This window comes from Dendropsophus ebraccatus, chromosome 10 (assembly GCF_027789765.1).
Source record: "Dendropsophus ebraccatus isolate aDenEbr1 chromosome 10, aDenEbr1.pat, whole genome shotgun sequence".
Lineage (NCBI taxonomy): Eukaryota > Metazoa > Chordata > Amphibia > Anura > Hylidae > Dendropsophus > Dendropsophus ebraccatus.
Genome location: NC_091463.1, coordinates 22910292 through 22935620, shown reverse-complemented (window position 1 = coordinate 22935620; position 25329 = coordinate 22910292). Strand labels below are relative to the sequence as shown.

General features: G+C 45.0%; 1 protein-coding gene across 1 annotated transcript; it reads left to right on the top strand.

Annotated features, from left to right (window-relative positions):
- Positions 1–37: 37 nt before the first annotated feature.
- On the top strand, positions 38–25307 carry USP20 (ubiquitin specific peptidase 20). The gene is made up of 25 exons (XM_069943775.1): positions 38–145; positions 6962–7101; positions 7962–8015; positions 8101–8163; positions 8252–8389; positions 8566–8662; positions 8770–8839; positions 9403–9516; positions 9633–9711; positions 9836–10193; positions 11584–11721; positions 11939–12051; positions 12677–12849; positions 12937–13031; positions 13214–13247; positions 14325–14370; positions 15674–15854; positions 16158–16284; positions 16515–16684; positions 17631–17712; positions 17886–17994; positions 21023–21125; positions 21668–21739; positions 22073–22244; positions 24309–25307. Exons 2-24 carry the CDS (start codon positions 7021–7023, stop codon positions 22231–22233), a joined length of 2658 nt encoding a protein of 885 aa, XP_069799876.1. The 5' UTR covers positions 38–145; positions 6962–7020; the 3' UTR covers positions 22234–22244; positions 24309–25307.
- The last annotated feature ends 22 nt before the right edge of the window (positions 25308–25329 follow it).

Here is a 25329-nt window from a genome sequence, read left to right as displayed (position 1 = left end):
GATGATGACGTAAACGCCCTACTGAGGCTTACAGGCTCCGCCCCGGCTCTGGCAGTGAATGGGGCGGAGCTGAGGATCAGCCGTCAACAGCTGCAGAAAGATGGAGGTCCGTGTATAGGCTGCAATGCCATAGAGCATAGGGGAGGTAAGTGTCGCCAGAGCCCTCACACGGGCGTGCATACACCTGTATATAGAGTCCTGAAAGACACTGCTGCCTAGTTATCTGCTCATGTATCCACTACTCCTGCGTCCCTGGATATCTAGGAAGATTTGCCTTACAGGTCCTTGGGAAAGCTGGGTGACGGCTGCCTTTCAATCCCCCGCATGGATATCACCCAGCTTTCCTAGAGGCCTGAATGACAAGTTATGTGCTGATGCTCTGGATAGCTTGGAAGACTTGCTTTTCAGGTTCTTGAGAAAGCTGGATGACATTTGTCTCTAGGTCTCCTGCAGTGGGTGTCACCCAGCTTTCCTACAATCCCAGGGAACATATCTGTCTAGGTTTGTGCTGGTGTCTCTCATATGTCCCTGGATATCTAGGAAGATTTGTATTTCAGGTCCCTAGGAAAGCTGGGTGATGGCTCCATTAGATTTCCCGCAGTAAATGTCATCCATCTTCCCTAGAGATCTGATTGACAAATGGCTTAAAGGAGTATTCCACTCAAACATAACTTTTGATATGTTGCTGCTCATGGTGAGACTAACCATTTCTTCCATACTTGTTATAATCTATCCAGTCTCCATCCCCCAGTTCTGAGCTGCTGCTTTCTGGTGAAAACTCAAAAAACTGTGTGTGAGCTTTTCTCTCTGCCCCCCCCCCCCCCCCCCCCCCCAGCTGATATAAACAATTCCTTGAAGGCTTTATCTGCAACTTTGTAGTGCTGGGAGGATTGATCACTGTGAGTTGTTCAGCAACTTCTTGACCTCAGAATGACCCTTCCAGCATTACAAAAAGTTATAATGTTGCAGATAAAGCCTGCCAGGGACTTGCTTACATTACCAGTCTCACAAGGGAGGAGGGTGCTGGGGAAGACAGAGAGAAAAGCTCACACACAGATTTTTTGTGTTTTCAGCAGAAAGCGGCAGCTCAGAACTGGAGGAAGGAGACTGAATAGATAATAACAAGTATGGAAGGAGTTGTTAGTCTCACCATGGGCAGCAACATATCAAAAGTTATGTTTGAGTGGAATACCCCTTTAAGATATGTAGTGATGTGCCTATCGCCCCTGTATCTCTGGGTATCTACGATTTGCTTTTCAGGTCCCTAGGAAAGCTGAGTAATAACTGATATTAGAATCCTGACCTAGTTATGTAGTAATCTACCAGCTACCCTTGTCTCCCTGGGTCTCTAAGAGGATTTGCTTTTCAGGTTCTAGGGAAAGCTGGATGACACCATGTTTACATCTCCCACAATGGATGTGATTAAGCTTTTCTACACTCCTGACTAACGCTGCTGCCTAGTTATGTAGCCATATATGTCCTGTCTCAATGGATGTTAAGGAGGATTTGCTTTTCAGGGCCTTGAGAAAGCTGGATTACAACACGTTTGGCGGTGGTGCTGTGTTAAAACTCAGTTTTGTATCTATCTATCTGCTTTCCTCTATTGTCCCCATGACAACTCTTCCTGCAAGTGTGGATCCACATCACATACTGACCATCTTATGCACATTGATATGGAGGGTGATTTGGATCTACGCCATGTACAACACATTAGATAGATGTCAACTGGAAATGTATTGTTGTGGGGGGCGGAGATAAGTGTCGCCCCCAGTTATCTGGGAGCAGCTTCTCTCCCTTTTCCCAATAAAGCAGGGTCCCATCTCATAGACTGATTTGCCTCTTTGATCCTAGGAGGGTCTGACTACCAGTAAGTCAGGGGCCACTCTGCAGGGTGAAGTAGACCCAGTGTTACAGTACTTTATGTTCAGGATTGTTGGGGTCCTAGGGGTCAAATCAACCCCCGATATAAAGTAATGATTGGTCCAGGAGCTATGTTTGATAGAATGCGTCATTCAGTAGCGCTGCCTGATACCAGGGTGGTGCTGTAATAGGAATCACTGCTGCCTGAGTGTTCTTGTATTTTAGAGAATTCGGCCATAGAATAGAGACCATGTAAAGTTACAGAAAGGGGTCACCAAGTGCTGAGGAGCATAAAGTCATCAACACTCAATAACTGCAGGGACCAAACCTCATCTGGTATTAACATCAGCACAAACACTGTGCCCACTGGAGCTTCATTGGTGTCCATGGCTGAGCAGCTGTATGCAACCCTCACATCACCAAGCACAATGTCAGGTGTCAGATGGAGACGTGTAAAGCCATCACCACTGGACGCGGTAGCAGAGGGGACATGATGTGTGCAGGGAGGGATCACACTTCTCTATCTGGTGTCTGGTGTCTGATGGATGAGTCTGGGTTTGGGGAATGCTAGGAGAAAGTTACCTGCCAGACTCCATTGTGTCGGGTGTAAAGGGCCTTTTACATGGACTGATTATTGGTCAGTAGTGTTGCAAGAAACACTCCTGTGGCCAATAATTGGTCCATGTAAAAGTGACAGCGATCAGCTGAGGAGCGGGAAAATGCCTGATCCTTGGCTAATCGTGTCTTTAGAGCGCGCTTCAAAATATATTGCACTTGGTCGCACATCTTCCTGTGTAAATAAAGGATGTTAGGCCGACAACGAGAAAGGCAGACTGACAGCACTGATATCCAGGCTGCCAGTTTCCAGGTCATACAGCGGTACATACTTACCTAGTGCACTTCTGCGGTGATCTGGCATCCTGCTCTCCGCCTTTCCCATCTAGCCAATCTGTCTTTAGGCTGCCATTTCCTCCAGAATGATTGACAGTCAGAGGAGGCGAGACCTGAAGATGCAGCGGCTGGACGGGAGAGCAAGAGAACAGGATGCTGGATCACTGCAGCAGCGCACTAGGTAAGTATGTACAACTGTGTGATCTGGAAACTGCTATGGAGGGCTCCTCAGGAGTCGTCCTCTTAGAGCTACCGAAGGAAAATCTTAATGCTTCAGCCCCGAGGACATTGTGGACAATCGATTCTTCTAGCTTTGTGGGAACAGCTTGGGTTTAGCCCTTTCTGTTCCTCCATGACTGTGCAGAAGCGCACACAGCAAGGTCCATAAAGACATGGAGGGGGGAGTCTGGTTTGGAGGAACATGACCAGCCACACAGACCCTAGACCTCTACCCTTTTCCCACAGACACCACCAAACTCCTATAGAGAGGCTACTACCGTCTACTCCATGCTTGGGGAACCTTCGGCCCTCCAGCTGTTGCAAAACTACAATTCCCATCATGCCTAGATAGCCGGAGCTTTGCTTTGGCTGTCCAGGCATGATGGGAATTGGTCTACTCAATAGTTTCCCAACTACCACTCCCCAGCTGTTACTGATCTCCCATCACGCCCTAACAGCCCATGGCCGAGTTCTTATTAAAGTAACATGGACACGTTTTGTAGCAGCTGTCAGATTGGGTTATCAGACATGCAGTCAGGCTGGGACTTGTGGCCATCAGGGAATGCTGGGGGTTGTAGAGGGCCAGATGTAGCCAGTATAGTAATAGGCTTCTCCCTCTTCCCAGACCTGGGGCAAAATACATCTACATCTCCTTCCACAGAATAGTTCTCGTATGAGTTGCAGCTTGCCTCCTTGCTCCCTATAGTTTCCCTACTGATCACCAGGGTGTAATTTAGGCCAGTGTCATATGACTATCATACGGCTGCACCCCAGAATCCATATTGCAGTGTGTGTGATGGGGGGTGAATGAGAATGAAGGGAACAAAACCTTGTGCTCCCAGGCACTAGGCTTTGAAGGAAGAGGTCCGACTCCTCCTATAGCAGCCTAGTGATAATCCTTTAAAAGGGTTCATGGAAAAAAATTATATGTAGCTGTGAGTGGTATAAAAATGAAAAATACCACTTACTCATCTCCCCTGATATCCCACCCCTGCACCGCCAGTGATCCTGGTCACTGTTCTTCTTGGTGATGATCAGCTAGTGGTGACAAGCAGGGATCGGGAGCAGCGATATGATGGCTGTGAGGGATCAATGGAGGTGATTTTTTTATTTTTACACCTCCCCCAGCCATATATATATATTTATTACACTCACCGGCCACTTTATTAGGTACACCTGTCCAACTGCACGTTACCACTTAATTTCTAATCAGCCAATCACATGGCGGCAACTCAGTGCATTTAGGCATGTAGACATGGTCAAGACAATCTCCTGCAGTTCAAACCGAGCATCAGTATGGGGAAGAAAGGTGATTTGAGTGCTTTTGAACGTGGCATGGTTGTTGGTGCCAGAAGGGCTGGTCTGAGTATTTCAGAAACTGCTGATCTACTGGGATTTTCACGCACAACCATCTCTAGGGTTTACAGAGAATCCAGAGAAAAAACATCCAGTGAGCGGCAGTTCTGTGGGCGGAAATGCCTTGTTGATGCCAGAGGTCAGAGGAGAATGGGCAGACTGGTTCGAGCTGATAGAAAGGCAACAGTGACTCAAATAGCCAACCGTTACAACCAAGGTAGGCAGAAGAGCATCTCTGAACGCACAGTACGTCGAACTTTGAGGCAGATGGGCTACAGCAGCAGAAGACCACACCGGGTGCCACTCCTTTCAGCTAAGAACAGGAAACTGAGGCTACAATTTGCACAAGCTCATCGATATTGGACAGTAGAAGATTGGAAAAACGTTGCCTGGTCTGATGAGTCTCGATTTCTGCTTGAACATGACAATGAGTTCACTGTACTCAAATGGCCTCCATAGTCACCAGATCTCAATCCAATAGAGCATCTTTGGGATGTGGTGGAACGGGAGATTCGCATCATGGATGTGCAGCCGACAAATCTGCGGCAACTGTGTGATGCCATCATGTCAATATGGACCAAAATCTCTGAGGAATGCTTCCAGCACCTTGTTGAATCTATGCCACGAAGAATTGAGGCAGTTCTGAAGGCAGTTCCAACCCGTTACTAGCATGGTGTACCTAATAAAGTGGCCGGTGAGTATATATATATATATATATATATATATATATATATATATATATAATATATATATAATTTTTTTTTTTTTTCCTGGGACACACCCTTAAAGTGCCTTATCTTACAGATTTGCTCCTGTGATCCTTAAGGTTGGGAGGTGACCTGTAATCCATCACCTGCATATGTAATGATGCTGAGCAGTGAGTCAGCATCTACTAGCTGGAGCTGAGCGCTTGGACCGTACATTATGGAGGAGGCTGGTCGGCACCCCGGCTCATTGATCAGCACTGATCGCTTGGGTCCTCATTCCTCTAGGTTCTTCAGTTTCATCCAATAGTAACATCATCCTCGTATTTCCTCTAAACTGAGCTGAAGCAGACTGTGAAGGACCTTGAGCGCTTATGGAGAGATTATAAAAGACGACCATTTAACATGTGGCCTAGTAATAAATTTGATGACTGTCCATGTGCCACACACTGACATTTCACCCATTATTTAAGCCAGCCTCTGTGCCTGCTTATGAGCACGGCATAAAGTCGACAAAGAATAGTGACTTTAGCATGCTCATAGACTAGTGTACAACTAGGGCCTAAATCAATATCATGGTTATTAGAACATGTAACTTCGATAATGAAACGATAATTATGACATGCCCCTCTGTAAGCCACACCCCTTTCGCATGCCACACCCACTTGGCCGTGCCAAATTGGCAAAATTTGGTTTCAATAAAGTAAAAAAAAAAAAAAAAAAAAAAAAAAGAAGGTAACCCAAGGCTGTACCCTTTAGCTTAATGTCATCATTAGGGATTTCAGCAGAGGCCCTAACTACTCCCCCCCCCCCAGAGATCCCCTAATGATGATAGTAGGCTTAATTGTACAGCGCCCCAGCACCATCGATTTAAATCTTTTTTTATTTGCTAATGATAATTTGGTGTAGTAGTAGAGGTATAGTGGATGAGAAGTGTAGTAGTAGATAAGGGGAGTATCCTTAGTAGCAGCAGTAATGGCAGTTGTAGTAGGAGTAGTAGTTGTAGTGGGTGCAGTAGTGGGGGGAGTAGTAGTAGCAGCAGAAGTAGTGGGTGTAGTATTGGGAGTAGTAGTAGCAGGAGTTGTAGTTGGAGTAGTAGTGATAGCAGTAGTTGGGAGTAGTGATAGCAGTAGTTGGGAGTAGTAGTTGTAGTGATAGTAGTAGTTGTGGTCGCAGTAGTTGGGAGTAGTGGTTGTAGTGGTAGCAGTAGTTAGGAGTAGTAGTGGTAGCAGTAGTTGGGACTGAGTAGTAGTTGTAGTGGGAATAGTAGTTGTAGTGTTAGTAGTGATAGCAGTAGTTGGGAGTAGTAGTTGGGAGTAGTAGTTGTAGTGGTAGCAGTCATTGGAAGTAGAAGTTGTAGTGGGAGTAGTGGTAGCAGTAATTGGGAGTGGTAGTAGTAGTTGTGAGTAAGTAGTGGTTGTAGTGGGAGTAGTAGTAGTAGCGCCCCCTGCTGGATCCAAACTGCAGTGGCCCCACACAGGACATCCCTGCCACTCGCACACAGGACATCCCCATAGAAACGACCTGCCAAAGATCAGGTTGGTAAGTATAGATATTTTTACGGTATATCACCCAGCCCTATGTGCAACCCATCATAAATGTCTTTTATATCTCTGCTTAGACAAAAGCAGGTGACCAATGCTGTCAGCTATGACATGGGAGCTGGCATCAGGCATTTCACAGGGTGGCAGAGTTGCATATTACTCATCTTTCTAGTAGTAGTACAGCAGTGTAGTGCAGCATTGTAGTCTATATATGCTCCTATACCTAATGGGAGCCATTACCACTATAGGCTGCTATGTGTAGAATAGGTCCTGGTAATCCCCGCGTGATGCTGGGCTGATACGCTTATGTGTCAGGGATGGGCTTTGTCTATGTGAGTCCCTGCAGCGGCTGATATAATCCATCTCATGTTTTGTCTACGTTCCCAGACTGTCCCCCACGTCTCTGCTCATCCGGGGTTTGGTGACACCTCCACCTTCTATACACAATGGGGGAGATAGACGAGTTCTGTCCTCATCTGGATTCCATTGGAGAAGTCACCAAGGAGGATCTGATCCTAAAATCCAAGGTGAGATATTGGACACAGGCTGGTAACCTCTGAACCTATGAAGGAATGGCGTCTATGGTAGGGTTAGGCCTAAAGACATCACAGCAGTATGGGGGTGGCAGAGCGCTCCACCATTACAACTCATTCCAACCATGAGCATGCTAGTCGGGAAGGATCAGGGTCCCTGATTCTAGCGATCAGCATTGGTCACAGAAGTTAGAACCCCGACCAATCCTGGTAGGTGATATATTGTAGAGGCTGGAAAACCTCTAACTTACCTCTAACTTCTTACCTAAGAGGATAGGGTCTTCAGTTTTAAATAATTGTCCACAGACAATATAAAATGAAGTCACTGGATTAGATCCCTCTGGATTATGATGCGTTAAAGTGTCACTGTCACTTTAGAAGAAAACTTTTGACTTGTAAAAATTTGTCTAAAGTTTTGATCAGTCGGGGTCTGTGTGTTGAGACCTCCACTGATCGTTAGAATGAGCAGGGTGAAGCACTCAGCTAAGCTCCTCTCTCCCCAACCTGCTGCTCACTGCTGGAGAGGGGCTTCACTTTATATAGGATCCATCTCATGCAGTGGGAAGAGAAGTGCTTAGCCAAGCGCTTCTCCTGGCTCGTTCTAGCAATCGGTGAGGTTTGCACACCCAGACCCTGATCAATCAAAACCGATGTGTCTATGACATATGACATGGACACTTTAAGGGGACGCATGCCCTTTTACCCGCATGTCAGTCCCATCAGGGACCACCATTAATCTTAGTGATGTACACAAAAAATATAGAAACCAAATATGGCAGATGTGAAGCCCTTGGAGGGCAGACACCCATAGTCTCGGAGTTCTATAGGGCTTTAGCCTCTTTTTTTCTTTATAGGGAACATGTGAGTCTTGTGGAGCTGGAGGACCCAACCTGTGGGCCTGTCTGCAGGTAAGTGGCTCATAACTGAGCAATACTGTTATAATGGAGAGGACATTGAGCTGTTCGTTCTAACTGGCCAGTGTTCTTCTTACAGGATGGATGCCAGTACGTGGGATGTGGCGAGTCCTATGCCGATCACAGTACCTTGCACGCCCAGGTGACCTTATGTCTCATGTCTGGGTAGAGTTAGTGGCTTTGGGTCTTCACTTGAAACTATTTGCTTCTTCTTGTACCGGGTTTTTTAGGCTAAGAAGCACAATTTGACGGTGAACCTGACCACCTTTCGGGTTTGGTGTTACGCCTGTGAGAAGGAAGTTTTCTTGGAGTCCAGGGTTCCTTCTCCTACTCACTCCCAGTCAACCTCCCCCAGGCTGAGCCACCGGGTATGTCCCCAAAGCAGTGTATGTAAGGACTGTGTCTTATAGATTTGTGAGTAGAGAACCCCTTGTACATGATGTGTGTGTATGTGTATATATCACACACACCATATCCCCGCTTCCTGGTTTACTTGTCATATACTGTAAGAAATAATAACTCTAGGTTATCCTTCCCTGTCTAGGATGTACCCGCTGCTGTCCACCCCTTAAAATCAGTGCCCATCGCTGTAGCCGACGATGGAGAGTCAGAAAGCGACGATGACGACCTGAAGCCCAGAGGTTAGAGGATTGCTGGATCGGGGGCTGCGCATTGTATACGGCCATTGGAGTTTATGTGATAGGAATCTCCTTACATGACTATTCAGGTCATCGTCTTTTGTCTCCAGGTCTCACAGGGATGAAGAACATCGGTAATTCATGTTACATGAATGCGGCTCTGCAAGCACTTTCTAACTGGTAAGACTCCAGGTCATGTATACTTTGGAAGACTTTCTTACAGTACTTGGGGACAGGATAGCAGCCATCTTGGCCAGTTTCCTATAGACACAACTAAGGCTGGAACACCTTTCTTTCTTGCAACAAGTAATGCAGACAACGCCTTTTGGGGTCTCTATTTTATGAATGGCCATAAATCAATAGTACAAACAAATAGTGGAGACTTTGTAACATATCTTATTAGAGAAAAATTCCTCTTTCTTAACTTATTAGCCATGTCTACACTGAGCATTCACTGCAAAAATGAAGCTCACTGAGAATTCAGGTTACGTGCCACCTACAGACAGACACAGGCACAGACACACAGATCCTTGACTGCAGCTTGTAGTCAGTGTTTCACTCTCACCCTAGTACTGGACTGTAACATCCATGCTGCAGCTGCTTCTGAGGGTGCATTCAGCACTGGCGTTAAACACTTTTTATCGAGTCTGCAGTGTCTCTATCTCTGTCCCTCCCTTCTCCATAGATTTATTGCTAGGTATACACTTTCATTATACTTCATATCAAGCCATTTCTTCTTGCAGCCCTCCATTGACACAGTTCTTTTTAGAGTGTGGGGGTCTGGTGCGGACGGACAAGAAACCGGCACTGTGCAAGAGCTACCAGAAACTAATATCAGAATTATGGCACAAGAAGCGGTAAGAGAACATGATATCAGATGAGATACCAAAACCCTCCAAGTAAACCTGATGCACCCCCCTCAGGCACTTCACCAGAACTTAATTTTCTTTGTACTCTTTCGCCATCTTCGCAGACCTAGTTATGTGGTACCATCAAGCCTGTCCCATGGAATCAAACTGGTTAACCCCTTGTTTCGAGGCTATGCCCAACAGGTGAGTCACGGATTTTGCTGCTTCTTACCAGGCTTGATCAGGACTTTAGGAAAATGTGGTTCTTATAGTAATCACAATACTTTTAGCTAAGCTGAATTATTTATCCACTTCATTGGATTGACAGGATACCCAAGAATTCCTACGTTGCCTTATGGACCAGCTGCACGAGGAACTTAAGGAACCAATACCGTTTTATAACCAAGAACGGGAAGAAGAGGAGACAGAGGAGCAGCGGGAGATGGATCGTGGCACAACAGAGGATGACTTTCTGTCCTGTGATTCTGGTGGAGAGATGGGTGACGGGGAAGGGGGCGGAGGGGTGGGCTCGTTGGCGGAGATGGAGCTGTTGATCCGGGATGACGCGGGAAGGTCCATCTCTGAGAAGGAGAAGCTGAAAGAGCGAAGGCTTTCATATTGTCACCGCAGGACCAGCTCAGAGCAGGCGGATGAGGATGCGGATGTCGACACGGCCATGATACCAGGTAGGACACGCAGCAGATAGTAGTGTCCATACATTCAGGTCTACATCTCTTCTTTATAGCAGAGTCATTCCAAACTTGTGGAAATGTTCTTCCATAAAGGGATAATAAGGCAGTGAGTTGTTTCTGCATGCGGTGATGATGGGGGAGGACACTTAGTAGATTTTATTTACTTGTGTTGTTTTTTCCCCTTCATATGACTTTTCACATACAAGTGCATCTCAATAAATATAAAGGTTTTTTTTAGTAATTACAAACAGAGTAAATTTTTTTTAAACACACAAAAACACAGAAAAATGCAACAGCTCATCGCAATGGCAAGATACAGATCCACCACAGACATGAAAATAGTTAAAAGCAGCCCCCCCCCCAACTGCTAAAAAAATTCCCACAAATATAATGAGGCTCTTGGTTACCATTTGCAAACAGTGTAAACCACCCCACCACGATAAGGTAGCCTCATGCTCGGGGCGGACCCTACCCTGTACTATGGCCTCTCCATGGCATGCAATACGCCTATGCTCTGGCCATGCAAGATCCATTTTATACTGGCAAAAGTAATTACACCACCTGGGTAGGATGGGTGGAACACAAAGAAAATTTGGTCAGCTCTCCTAGAACACCATTCACACTAGGCAGGAGCACGTTGCTATGGCTGAAGTTGCAAACACATAAAAACAGCTCACCACAATGGCAAGATACAGACCCACTACAGACATGAAAAAAATTTTTTTTGTTTATTTCTGTAAATGTTAATGACAGGGAAAACCCAAAATTTATTATCTTAGAAAATTAGAATAAATTACCTGAAATGCCTTAGGCTGCATTCACGCGCCCACAAATTTTGCAGACCCATCATGTGGGTATTAGCTCTGCTACATCATGTGGGTATTGGCTCTGATACATTGGGGGTATCAGCTCTAATACATCTGACATGTGGAGATCAGCTCTGCTCCACGTGGAATACATATGGGGGGAGATGCACATCAGTGAAAAAAACAGTCCCGTGTTTACTGTGCAATAGTAATGACAGCAGTGGGCAGAAATAAAGCTAAAGGGGCGGGTACACGTATGGATCAATCAGGGAAAAGCACTGCATGATGGGAAATGGCCACTTGTCAATTTTCTAATGGGAAAATGTTAGTAAATCAGCCCCAATATTGGGTTTTCTTTGGCTGTAAACCATAATCATCAACATTAACTGAACTAAACACTAAAAAAAAGTTCACTCTGTTTGTAATGACTCTATATATTATAAGGGTTTCACTTTTTGAATTGAATTGGTGAAAAAAACAACAATGTTTTGATGATATTCCAATTTATTGATTATTATTGATATCTAGCTGTCTGTCTATGTGATCACCTGACGGTCTTTCTTTACTGACCATCCCAGAACCCGACAATGAAGCGTACATGCACTGCTCTTCTCGGCCTTGTAGCCCACACCCTCCTGACACGCACGCGAAACTCTCCAGCAGCCCGCCTCGCTCCAGCCCGCTACGCACAGCACACTCTTATGTCTTAAAGAAGGGTAAGTGGAGATTTTGATCCCTGGACTATGAGCGGAGGGCTGGGCCATGTGGGTGCCGGGGCTTCTTCAGTCATCTGATCTGGTGGTGCCAGGAATCAGACCCCTGCCTATCTACTATTAATGACCCATTCTTTAACGCATTGAACTTTAAGGGCTTGGGAGAAATGGAGTAAGAAGGTGGGGATTACTGGATCACCTCTTTCTGCTTTGTTTACAGCGCAAGTCATGAATGGAGGGAAACGCAGGTCGGAAATCAAGTATCGCAGCGTCATTTCTGATATCTTTGATGGTTCGATTCTAAGCTTAGTCCAGTGTTTGACATGTGATAGGGTATGTATCTTACCATGTATCACACCATAATGCCATATTATTTCATTAGTATTTAAAGGAACGCTCTGGGCAAAGTTTATACACTATGCAGGGTCAGAGGCGGAGCCTGACACAACAACACCAGAATTCCTGTCCTTAGACCTTGTATTAGACAAAGCACACTATAGCAGTATTTCTTAGTTCCTTGTAAAGGGCTCTTGTCACTTTAAAAAACATTAGACATGTCAAAGATTTTGATCAGTCGGGTTTTGGGTAGTCTGACCTCCACTGGTTTTTAGAAAGAGTTGGGAGATTTTTGCGGCTGAGCGCTTCTCTCCCGTCTCGCTGCTCTTTCTTCTCGCAGCAGGAGAGAATTATAAGTCTATAGGTTATGTCTCCTGCAGCTAGATGGAAATTAAATGGGGCCAGGGAGAGAAGCGCTGAGCCACGTGCTTCTCCCGGCTCTACCTAATGGTCAGTGAGAGTGTGGACATGATTTGTGAAATGTTTTTTAAAGTGACAGGGACCCTTTAATTTTCTTTCTGTCACCACCTTTTCTTTGTGGCTTGAAGCCCGTTCTGTGGAGTCAAGCTGGTCAACACCTTATTTGAGGCCTGTCCTGTTTTGCCTTTCTGTGTTGGCTCAGGTATCCACCACCATCGAGACCTTTCAGGACTTGTCACTTCCCATCCCAGGAAAGGAGGACCTGGCGAAGCTTCACTCCACTATCCATCAAAGTGCGGTTGTCAAATCTGGCACCTGTGGAGAAAACTACAACACCCAGGGGTGGCTGTCCTTTCTCATGGACTATATCCGCAGGTACCAGCTCCAGTCATCTGCTATAAGGGAGCATAAGTGATATAAGTGGCCACCACTCTTCTATTCTTTGTGTATCTGTTCACCCAGGTTTGTGGTGTCCTGTATCCCGAGCTGGTTCTGGGGCCCCGTTGTCACCCTGGAGGACTGCCTGGCTGCTTTCTTTGCTGCTGATGAACTAAAGGGTAAAGCATTGTTGTTAGTGGGAGCTGTATGGACACGGTGGGCATCTGACAATACATACACCTTACACTTTGTCTGGATGTGACCACCATTATATTTTTTCCCCACTGGGACTAGCCAGCATTAACTGAAGGGGATTTAGCATCAAAGCCATAGTTCATGTTTGCCATTTTTTTCTCCATAGGTGATAATATGTATAGCTGTGAACGCTGCAAAAAGTAAGATCTATCTATCTATTTATCTATTTATCTATTTATCTATTTATCTATCTATCTATCTATCTATCTATCTATCTATCTATCTATCTATCTATCTCTATCCATATATCTCATATCCCCAAATCTCTCTCCCACTTCTTCTTGCTGTTACTGCTTACTTCTACTGCTCTTTTTATATAAGAATAGATATAAAACACAACTCTCGTTTTAATTGTTCCCTTAAGCATTTGTTTAATCAAAGTGTCCAGGTCGAACTCCACTGTCCTCAACCATACCGTACTTTTTAGTGCATGACATAACTTAACATACAAAAGGAGGTAGATCAACCAAAACACCGCAGAGACACCATCACGTGTCTCAACGTCAGTGTATTCTAGAACATTGCCCCCTGGGGCATCAACCAAAACACCGCAGAGACACCATCACGTTGATCTCCCAGCGTCAGCCAGCGTCTTTTTGCATGCACTTACTAGTCATTGCTCCCACTAGCCAGAAACCTACTCCACACTGATGAGGGGCAAAACCCCTGAAACAGCTGTCTGTGGATGGATACCTTGCTTAGGTGGTTTCCTTAATTGGAGACATTCCTTGGCTTGGTTGTTCCTTCCCGGAGGAAGGTCTGGCTAGTTCACCGACGTCGAGACATGTGATGGTGTCTCTGCAGTGTTCTTTTGCATAACTTAACATAATCACACCATACATTATCAGCTGACTCCACCCAGTTTTTTTCTAATGACCGGGACACTTTAAATTCAACTGGGCAATCTTTGTCTTCCCCAACATCAGCTATTGGGGGGGAAAGTCTGGAGACCCCTATACTCATTAGATCAGGTATGGGGAACCTTCAGCCCTCCAGCTGTTGTAGAACTATAACAAAGCTTTGGCTGTCCCGACATGGTGGAAATCTTAGTCCTACAACAGTTGGAGGGCTGCACGGTCCATTTCCCTGTATTAGATAATCAGCACGATATGTATGGCCAGCTTTTCTATCTATCCAACGAATACCTCTTTATCTTTTTATTATGGATAACTACCTTCATGATCATATTGAACACTGTCTGATTTACTTTATTACAGGCTACGAAATGGTGTGAAATATTGTAAAGTTTTGCGTCTGCCAGAGGTGAGGTGCTCTTATACCTAAAAGTTTTTTGTTTTTTTTTATAACTGTAATTTTTATTGAAAAGATTTTTCATATTTTTAACAAAGACATAACAAAGGAATACATGACACATATAGAATAATGTACGAAACAGAAGAATAATGGGGTATCAGCAGTATAAAACATATCAGGCACGGGTATAAAGCAACATTGGTGACAGCTAGATCTTACATAATCATGATGGCACAACGTATTCCTACAAATAAAGGTAAGATAGGAGAATAACGCAGCAGCTGTCAGCAGATGAGGAATTACTGCCACTCATGACCCAGATAAGGGGTTGTAATCGTACTACAGTCCAATAATGAAACCCTTTGACAAACAGACAACACAGACAGATTAGAACAGGACTCAACACAAGGGAGGTGGGGGAAGGGAAGGAAAGGAGGAGAGGTGGGGGAGACGGGGAAACTAGGGTCTGCTGCCAGAAGAGGAAGTCATATCAAAGGAATCCCACTGGATCCATATGGACTCAAACTTATCAATGGCATTATTAAGGGAAGCAGTAAGCTTTTCTAGGGAGCGCAACTCCCGAATTCTGGTGAGCAGACAGGGCCGGGAAGGAGGGGACGTCTGCTTCCAAGCACGAGCAATCAAGAACTTGGCCGCCGTTAGGATAGTGAGTAATAACTGTGTCTGTTTTTTCCGGAGGGTCTTAGGGAACAAATTCAACAGACAAATTCCTGGGTCCCTATTAATGGTAGTGCCCAAGACTGTCGAGGCCAACCTGCAAACCTCCACCCAAAATGGACGGATAAGGGGGCAGTCCCAAAATATATGGAGGAGCGACCCCACACTACCTGTGCACCTCCAACAAAGTGGAGGGATAGCATTATTTAGCTTATGGAGGAGTTCCGGTGTATGGTACCATAGCATTAACAGCTTATAGTGGGATTCCTTATATGTGGTGCAAATAGAGGATTTTGCCGCCCTTTCCCATATTACAGCCCAACATTCTGGCGGGAGTTGTCTGCCCAATACTGCCTCCCACCTATCCATGTAGTGATGTCTAGCCTGGGAGCCATCAGAAGGTGAATTAAGAATTCGATAAATATCTGATATCAAACCCGATGTAGAAGTGCCACCTCTCACTAATTGTTCGAAGGCAGATGGTTTCGAGACTGTGAGGGATCCCAGGCGAGACAGCATAAAATGGCGGATCTGTAAATACCTAAAAGTTTTATACAGAAAGGCTCTTATACTTTCATTACCATCTGCTGACACTTCTCTACATCAGTGTTTCATATGATTTCTCTTTCCTCAGATCCTCTGTATACACTTGAAGCGATTCCGACACGAGGTCATGTACTCTTTTAAGATCAGCAGCCATGTTTCTTTTCCCTTGGAGGGTCTTAACCTACGACCTTTCCTGGCTAAGGAGTGCGTGTCCCATATCACCACCTACGACCTGCTGGCTGTGATCTGTCATCATGGAACTGCAGGGAGTAAGTATCTATGTCTTATAGTTTGGAGAAGAATGGATCAGAAAACAACTATATAGTTGACTTTGTGCATCCATTCCTGACCACTTTCAGGGTCTGTGATTGATGTCGGGGACCGGTTTCCCATGCATAGGCTAAAAATGTCCATATGACTTAGGTACATTACAGTGTATGTGACTGTTTTGTTACCAGCCTTGTTTCGCTGCTTCTAGATGTGAACCATGTATGTTGCCATTCACTGAAGGCTAACAGAGACCTTGAAAATGGTAAAAACATTAAATCCCTAACTATATTGTCCTGTTCTAGGTGGTCACTACATATCCTACTGCCAGAACGTGATCAATGGTCAGTGGTACGAGTTTGATGACCAATATGTGACAGAAGTGCATGAGACTGTGGTTCAGAATGCAGAGGCGTACGTCCTCTTCTACAGGTGAGCATGACACTATAGGGTAATGGAGTTATTCTTATGTCTCATGACCATTGCTAGGATTTACTATAGTGATCAATTCCTTCATTTCCTCTGAATATCAGTCTGTAAAAACAGCTTCCCTATGACAACGCTTGCCTTCAATCCAGAGTTGTCATAGGGACCCTTCTCCCAGAGGCTAGATATGAAGTAAGTCATCTGATCGGTGTACACATTATTTTGTATCTGCCCAGAAAGAGCAGTGAGGAGGCTGAGAGGGAAAGGCAGAAGGTGGTGTCCCTGGCGGCGATGAAGGAATCCGGCCTTCTACAGTTCTATATATCTCGCGAATGGCTAAACAAGTTCAACACCTTTGCAGAACCGGGACCAATAACTAACCAGAGCTTCCTCTGCCGTCATGGAGGTAATTCTTGGGCAATTGGATGTCTTATTAAAGTGTACCTGTCACTTTAAAAAACTTTTTAAATGTCCTAGAGGTTAGAGTGGTCGGGGTCTGGGTTTTTAGATTCCCATGATTGTTTAAACAGGCGGAAGAAGCATTCAGCTGAGCTCTTCTCCTCCTGTCTCCCCATCTTGCTGCAGGAGATGGTCCCATAGACTTCTTTGTGGTTCGATCTCCTGCTGCGTAGACAGAGCGGGGGGAAAACATACTTAGAGATCACTTCTCCCCACTGGTTCTATCAATTGTTTGGGTCTCAAACCCCAGACCCTGACCTAAATGATGACCCATTATTATTCCATCAGATGGTTCAGGATTCGAAAAAACACAGCTTCTCTCCGGAATTGCAACTGACCTCGATTGAAATTGATAGGACTGAGCTTCAATACCGCACACAACCTTTGGACAGGTGTGGCACTGTTTCTGAAGGAATAGGTTGTCCCTAGTCATCTCTAGAGTAGGGGTCTCTATCTGTGCACTGCTGCACCATTCATTGTTTATGGGACTGAGCGCTGTATTCTGTTATCATTGGCAGTCCCTTAGACTGTGAATGGAGCTGTAGTGTGCACACGTATCCCGATTCATTCAGGTGGAGACACATGGGATTCCTGCGATCATACAATTATCCCTTATTTTCTGCATAGAAGATGAATGATGCTAGTGGGACACCCCCTTTATTGTATACTGGGGTGCTGAACTATAAAGCCCCTGTTTCCATCACCATGTGGTGTCTTGCCATTAAAGGGAGTCTCCTACTTTCTTGTATGAGGGACCCCCAAAAATAAGCTGATCATATGGTGCGGTAAAGCAGGGATCCTCAGCTGTAATCTGTGGGGTAACCGCTCTTCTGCACCATCACCGTTAGGGTTTGTAGTAAAAAGCTTAACAGCGAATGTTCATCTCTTTGCAGGAATCCCTCCTAACAAGTATCACTATATTGATGACCTGGTTGTGATCCTGCCGCAGAATGTATGGGAGTATTTGTACAACAGGTGAGAACTGTGGACTGATAGATATAACGTCAGTCTGGAGGTACATGATTAGTACTGATAGACTTTATCTACACCAGTGTGGCCTCTCTCCTGCTGGATTCCCCCTTGATGACATGGTATACATTGCTGTACTATCCTCCCCGTTTAAGCATCTCACATTCTATTCCCTAAAGGTTCGGGGGAGGCCCGGCTGTCAACCATCTCTACGTCTGCTCTATATGTCAGGTTGAAATCGAGGCTTTGGCAAAACGTAGGAAAACAGAGATCGACACTTTTATTAAGGTAAAATAATTTTAGTTATTCAGTTATCATTAGTCTTTACTACATTATTATATCTCATCATCTACCTGGACCTTTGGGTGACCTGGTTTCTGTTTAGACTGAATACTAAAAGGAAATGTTCACTATATATTGTTCATGCTTAATAGATGTAACATGTAGTTATGTTGATCTAGAGAGTGAAATGATATAAATGGTGGTTGCCTACAACAGCCACTAGGTGGCAGCATTCTCCTCATACATTGGCAGTATGTTATAAGCTCCTAGGCTTATCAAGGCACCTCCTGTAATACCATAAACAAGTAAAGTGGTCAGCTCACCACTATCATTCCATGTCTGTGAACTCAGAAATTGTAGCCAGGAGGGTGCACGGATGTTCAGACTGTAGCCAGCCTTAGTAGTAGCAACAAATCAAAAAGGTGAGGATATCCAGCACTCCAATGGAAAAATTAAAATGATCCTTTATTAAACATAGTTAAAAGTAGTCTCCACATAGGAGGCCTGTCACCAACGCGTTTCACGCATAGTGCGCTTAATCATGGTACACCCGGGGCAATGAACACACTTATAGTTGCCTGTTATATCTCCAGATTCCTGGGTTTCCATGTCTTTGGGAGAAAGTATATTTCTCAGTGATCGGCCTCTTTAGGATACACATCTGTAACCGTCGTCCAATCGTCCAAAACGTTACACTTTTAAATAAATATGGAGATAACTTGTATAACGAATTTAGTAACTTATTGTTCAAAGAACAAATGGATCTAATACAAATCATGGAGCTGGAGAATCAAGGGGGGACAAGCACGTCGGAAAAAATACATAGTACTCATGTCACCACTACTGTGTCCCACTAAATCGAGAGTGGAGGCTCTCGACCAGCCCCAAAGCGTTATGGAACGAGCACTTACTAAACTATATGATATGACCAAACAACGGAGCAAATCTACTACTGCCAGCTTGTATATGACATATTACCAGTGTGTTAGGGTCAAACATCTGGTCTATGAGGGAGTATACATGGGTGTAATCAATGAATCACAAGCAGAATATTTGGTACCACATTTTCCTACAACACCCATAATATATGGTCTCCCAAAGATTCATTAAGGGGTGTTCCCTCCCCCCTTGCGCCCTATCAATGCAGGAGTCGCTTCCCTAAATTAAAAAAAGTGTAAATGGTTGGATGAACTACTCCAAGCTTAACCTAAGAGGGTCCCTGGATATTTGAAAGGTAGTGGCACAGTACTTTGCATATTCCAGGATTTCAACTGGACCAAGAATAACACCTGGTTGAGTTGCGACGTGTCTGCACTTTACCCATCTATACCGCATAACCAGGCCATTACAGCCCTTGCCCATCATTATAAGTATAGTATGTACACCTGTGAACTACGAGATTATATCGTACAGGTAACTGATTTTTTATTATAACAAAACTTTTTTTCTGTTTAGGGGTGAGTATATTCTTCAAACTAAAGGATCCACACTTGCAGGGCTGCACATTGCCTGGTGGGAGGAGAAATCAATGTTTTGTGAGAATAATCCATTCTGTAACCATATGACATAGTACGGTAGATTTATTGATGATCTTTCGATGGTCTGGAATGGCAGTAATGAGGAAGCTAAAAACTTTGCTCAGTACATTAATCATAATGATAACAACCTCCACTTCATTTTATAGGATCCACCAAAACTGATACACACATCTTCCAATTCCATACACCCAGCAAAAAAACCCCCCAAAAAACTAAATAACGTATCTTATTAATTGTAACAGCTAATACATAGTATACATTGTGAAATGCATAGAGTGTCAGTTACTATACGTGGGCTGCACAATAAGGAAATTAAGAACTTGCATCAGAGAAAATCTCATGGATGCTAGAAAACCTGGCTTCACTAAATCATCAGGAGCAGCTAAGCATTTTTCTGAGATACATGGTGATGATAAACAACAAAATCAGCTGGTAAAATTCATAAATTCATAAATTGCAGTCACAGCTGTATCGCGCACATGCGCACTTCATCAGACTGGTCGGATAAAGCGTGCATGCACGCGATACAGCTGTGACTGCAAGTACTGACGAGTTTTTGGTGTCTGCACCCGATATGTATTTTACCTGCCGATTTTGTTGTACGTTTTGTTATACGTGGAATAAAGACTGTGCATGGAAAGTGGTAAGTGCCCGCAATCCTTTTTTTTTTCTAATTTAATTTTTGCATATGTATTACCAAGTGGTCCCACATGAGGAGTACCTCCATGTTGCACAGATCCACACAGTCCTGTCCTGCATTCGTAGCTGGAAGCCTATAAACTATGTAGTGCTGGGGAACCTGTTCTGTTTTGGACTTACATGGTGATTATGTGACAGCCTTTCACTTCTATGCTATTTGAAGGATTGCAAAACCCATAAGGGGCGGAGAATGGCGAAACAAATTGCTATACGCGAAAGTCGAGAGTATATCCAAATTGAATACTCGACAACTGCATGGACTCAATTTTAGGAGTGACTTCTTATATCATTATTTACAATGAATTTTGAGCAGCATTTATTGGCAGCAATTGTGTATTAGTACAGATTGTATAATGTATAGTATTGTTCATTGTATCACATGACACCACGTCATAGATCGCAGGTGGTGCAGACATGGTTATTTTATGGTTTTAAATTGTGTGTGTTCATTGTCCCGGGTGTACCATGATTAAGCGCACTATGCGTGAAACGCGTTGGTGCCAGGCCTTCCATGTGGAGACTACTTTTAATTATGTTTAATAAAGGATTGTTTTAATTTTTCCATTGAAGTGCTGGATATCCTCACCTTTTCGATTTGTTGCTACCTCCTGTAATAGGATTGGGCCATCGCGTTGAATCCATTCCCTTCATCTTCCTTCTTCCAGTTGTGATCACCTTATTCTCCTAAACTAATGGGGTTCTTTTTAAAGTTTGCTGACAAAGGTAGAGGGAAAAAAAAAAAGTTGATTTACGGTTATTGTGATTAATGGAGATTTAGTTTTTCTTCCTCTTTTAAGCTGAATAAAGCTTTCCAGGCAGAGGAGTCTCCCGGCGTCATATACTGTATCAGCATGCAGTGGTTTCGGGAGTGGGAAGCTTTTGTCAAAGGCAAAGACAATGGTAAGTGTAAGGGTTTTACCCATCACCACAAGGGGGCAGGTCTGCTCCTGGCAGGGCATAAAGTGCCATGCTTGTGTCACACTGCCACTGTATAGTGGCAGCCGAACAAAGAAAGTTACCCGATATAGTGGGGTTTCCCTGGCCCTGATGTCACACTGGTCGGTGGGTACAGACATGTCATCATTCTGGCTAAGTTGTTGCCAATGACAAGCACTGTGGTGACATTATGAGTTTACCAAGGCCTCGGACAGACATGAAAGTCTGCCTCCTTCTAGTCGTCTACATAGTGTGGTAAGGATGGCGTCTACACCTGGCAATGCTGGGCAAATGGCAGTCTCACTTATTGTTGGATGGGGTGGGTTGTTGTGAAGTTTATGAAGACTGGCGCACTCTCCAGTCTTAATTTAGGCCCTGCCCCCAATTATCGTAGTTGTAGTTTTGCAACAGCTGGATAGCCACAGATTAGAGATCGCTGCCCTATGGTGTGCTGATGTTACGGCGGTGACAGTAATGTTTATTCATATACTTCTGTTTTCCTATAGACCCACCAGGACCAATCGATAACAGTAAGGTGGCGCTGACCAAGAGTGGAGGACACGTGCAGCCAAAGCAGGGTCAGTATGAATAGAAATCCTTCACAAGATGATCTCTAGTGTTCACTTGTAATGCTTTGTGGTGGAAGATCCAGCAAATTCGTACATTACATAGACGGTACATTTCTTACACAGTGTAATACCGGGGAGTACCAGCAGAGGGAATACTATGTCAGAGTCCCTTCTACCCTAAAGGAATTGTGGACAACCCCTAAATAAACACAGCAGTATATAAGCAGTGGCATGGGCAATGCTCACCATAGTGCGCCGCCTGGCGGAAGACATGTCTCCTGTACAGTAAGGGAAGGGATGAATTAGTCTTTCTAGCTCAATGTATTTCCTCTCGCTGTTCAGGTGCAGATTATGGGCAGATCTCAGAAGAGACATGGAACTACCTCTTCAGCATATATGGAGGTGGCCCTGAGATAGCGATTCGGCAAACCATCGCCCAGCCTCAGGAGCTGGAGAGTCTACACGGAGAGCAGAAGATAGAAGCTGAAACGCGAGCTGGCTAGCAGTGACCAAGGTTATCCTACTTGACTTTCACCAATGTTTTAACTTAATAAAGCATACCTGTCACTATGGGGAAGATTTATTAAGGCCATGCCTCCTCCCCACCTTCCCGTGCCTCCCATCAGACAAGAAGGGCTTGTGCCTGGCATATGCCACGGAAAAGGGTCAAATCTACCCCTTTTCCGTGAGGTATGCCAGGGGCATATATTGATAAATCTGCCCCTATGTGTTTGCCATGTGCTCTATGCAGAAATGCAGCTGACAGTGGGGGATCAGCAACCAAATCATGAGCTGTGCCTCTGTGCCGAACTATAGACGGTACCTTTAAAGCAGGGGTGGGGAACCTTTTACCTGTCGAGGCCATTGGGGCATTAATAAAATCATTATACTGTGCGCGGCAGCAGGGTAGTGTGGGTGCACAGCACCCGGGGCAAGGCAAAGTATTGTTCCCCTAGTGCCTCTGCTATTGTAGTTAACCATCTGTGATGCCCCTTGTACCTGATGTGAATCCTTAGTGATGACCAGTAGCCAGAGTTAACACCCAGTGATGCCCCTGGTAGCTGTAGTTAACCCCTTATTGATGTCCCTGTTAGTCTAGTTAACCCCCCAGTGATGCCCTGGTTAGTCTTGTTAACCCCCCAGTGATGCCCCTGGTAGTCATAGTTAACCCCCAGTGATTCCCCTGGTAGTCATAGTTAACCCCCAGTGATGCCCCTGGTAGTCGTAGTTAACCCCCAGTGATGCCCCTGGTAGTCATAGTTAACTCCCAGTGATGTCCCTGCTAGTCATAGTTAACCCTCCAGTGATGCCCCTGCTAGTCATAGTTAACCCCCCAGTGATGCCCTGGCAGTCTAGCTAACCCCCCAGTCATGTCCCTGGTAGTGTACTTAGCCCCCAGTGTCTGTCCCAAATAAAAAAATAAACATCCCACTCACCTTTCCTCTGCTCCCATGCTGCCCAGGTCCTCTCTCTCTTCTCTAGCCTGTGCCCGTCTTCTCCTGCAGGCGGCACACGATTAAATCGCACGTGGCCCGCAGGAGACAGAAGATGTGCGCTGCTTTGGTGGGGCAGTAGCCGGCACAGAAAGCATCCTCCTGTGTCTGGAAGCCGTCACAGACACAGGAGGATGCTATGTATGCCGTCTTCTGCCCCACCAGAGCAGTGCATATCACAGGAGAGCCGCGGACCGCACCTGGAGGTCTCAGGACGGATGCGGCCCGCAGGCCGGAGGTTTTCCACCACTGCTTTACACTATCTGTCACATGGGGCCATTGCTCTGTTTTTTTTTTTTTTTTTTAATAATGAGGTCCTAGTCCAACGCTACATGTGAATAAATGCCCTCTTAAAGGGGTTGTCTCATGGTAGACATTGATGACCACATATCAGCAAGTCTCTATAACTCACTAGAGCCATACATGTGTCTGTAGCTGCATCCAAGGGCTGAAAAGAAAAAAAAGCTTCCGTGATGCCCCATGATGGATCATGTGACGTACTATGACAACAAATCAAAAGTCTCAGACAAATCACCTGATCTGTTTCAGAGTTGCTGACTGGTTTAGAGGGATCATGTGGTTCACCACGTGACACCAGATTCCAGCACCCATGTTTGTCACCTTTTGGGCTGTAGTATCTTCTAATATTCAACTAGGGCCTCAATCTAAGATCCCTTATCTCTTGGCACCACCTGCGGTACATCTACAGTGGAAGCAAGTAGAACGCCATTGTTTCCATATTTTGGAGTTCTACTTGTTTCCAGGCTCATAAGCTAACGCCACTCCATATGCATAGGGTTCAGCTGTATATAACAGTTGGAGATAACTCTGATCCCAGCCATTTAACCACTTAGATGCCGCAGTCAATAGCAACCATAGCATCTAAGCTGTTAAACAGACAGAAGGGACTCTGTTTGGCACTTGATCAGCACCCCAGCACTATGATCACAAGGTGATGGTGCATTGCATGGCTGGTGGGAAAAGCTAATGGATGCTCCAACGTCTGCTATGTTATTACTCCTATTAGGCACAATATACTATTGGCAGGGTCTATTTCCCTAACCCTTTTTTTTCCCCCCATGTAGGTCCTTGTGGATGTCGACCCTAGTGGTATCGCTGACCGCTGCGCCAGGTTACCGCACTTCTAGAAGCACTTTCAGATGAGCTGTGTGCACAGACACTGTGTTTTATCCTTAGCATTGTTCGGAACGTACGTTACAGATAGTTAAATCTCCTTTAAAGAAAAAACAAACAAACTATTTACTGACGTTAACTTCCCAGGTCATTAGTTTACTGAACTGTGGGTCAATGTAAGCTGATACTCACCAATGTAATAAGCTATGTATGCAGATACTTATGCCAGGGGAGCATGTCCTATGCTGCAGCACTGGGAGGTCCTAGAGGCACCCCAGAGGGGGCACAGCCTTGTGACGGAGTAGGAATAGCCTTGCCCTGCAGCCAGCTTGTCTTACTACTAGTAATGCCTTGTCAATGAACCATCATGTGCACTCACGCCGCAGACCCTAGGTGAAGAGATGAATGCTATTGGGTTTCCGGGAGCTGCCATGTTTGCCAGCCCGAGAGCAAGGATTTAATCAGAAGTCACACGCAAAGGACTATATAAAGATGATGCACTTTGTAAACCTGCTATGTAGCTCAGCAGTGGTCTGGGCATGCTGGGAGTTGTAGTCTCACAACAGCTGACCACTGCTGTCCATGCTCTATAAGTGGCAGGGGGACTCGTGTAGAATAGGACGTTGCTTCAGGCCTCGCCCTGATCCTCTCCTTCCTTGGTCTCTAGATGATGTAGTTTACACTAGACTGTATTTAGCTTTATCGGACGTGCTGTAATCTGCCTCAGTCTCTCCTCACTGTGATGTGCATGCTGCTGTGTCCTAGTAATACCTTCTGTACAGAGACAGTATTATACAGCTTGGGCTGGGGGGAGGGGGAAATATGATATATAATAAATAGAAACCTAACAAAAAGTCATGGCTGCTTCGCAAATCTATGTTTCTGGCTTGTACCCCAACACCCATAAATGTCAGTATGGGAATACACTGATAATCTGATTGTCTAGCTGGTGCCAGATTGTGCTATTTTCTG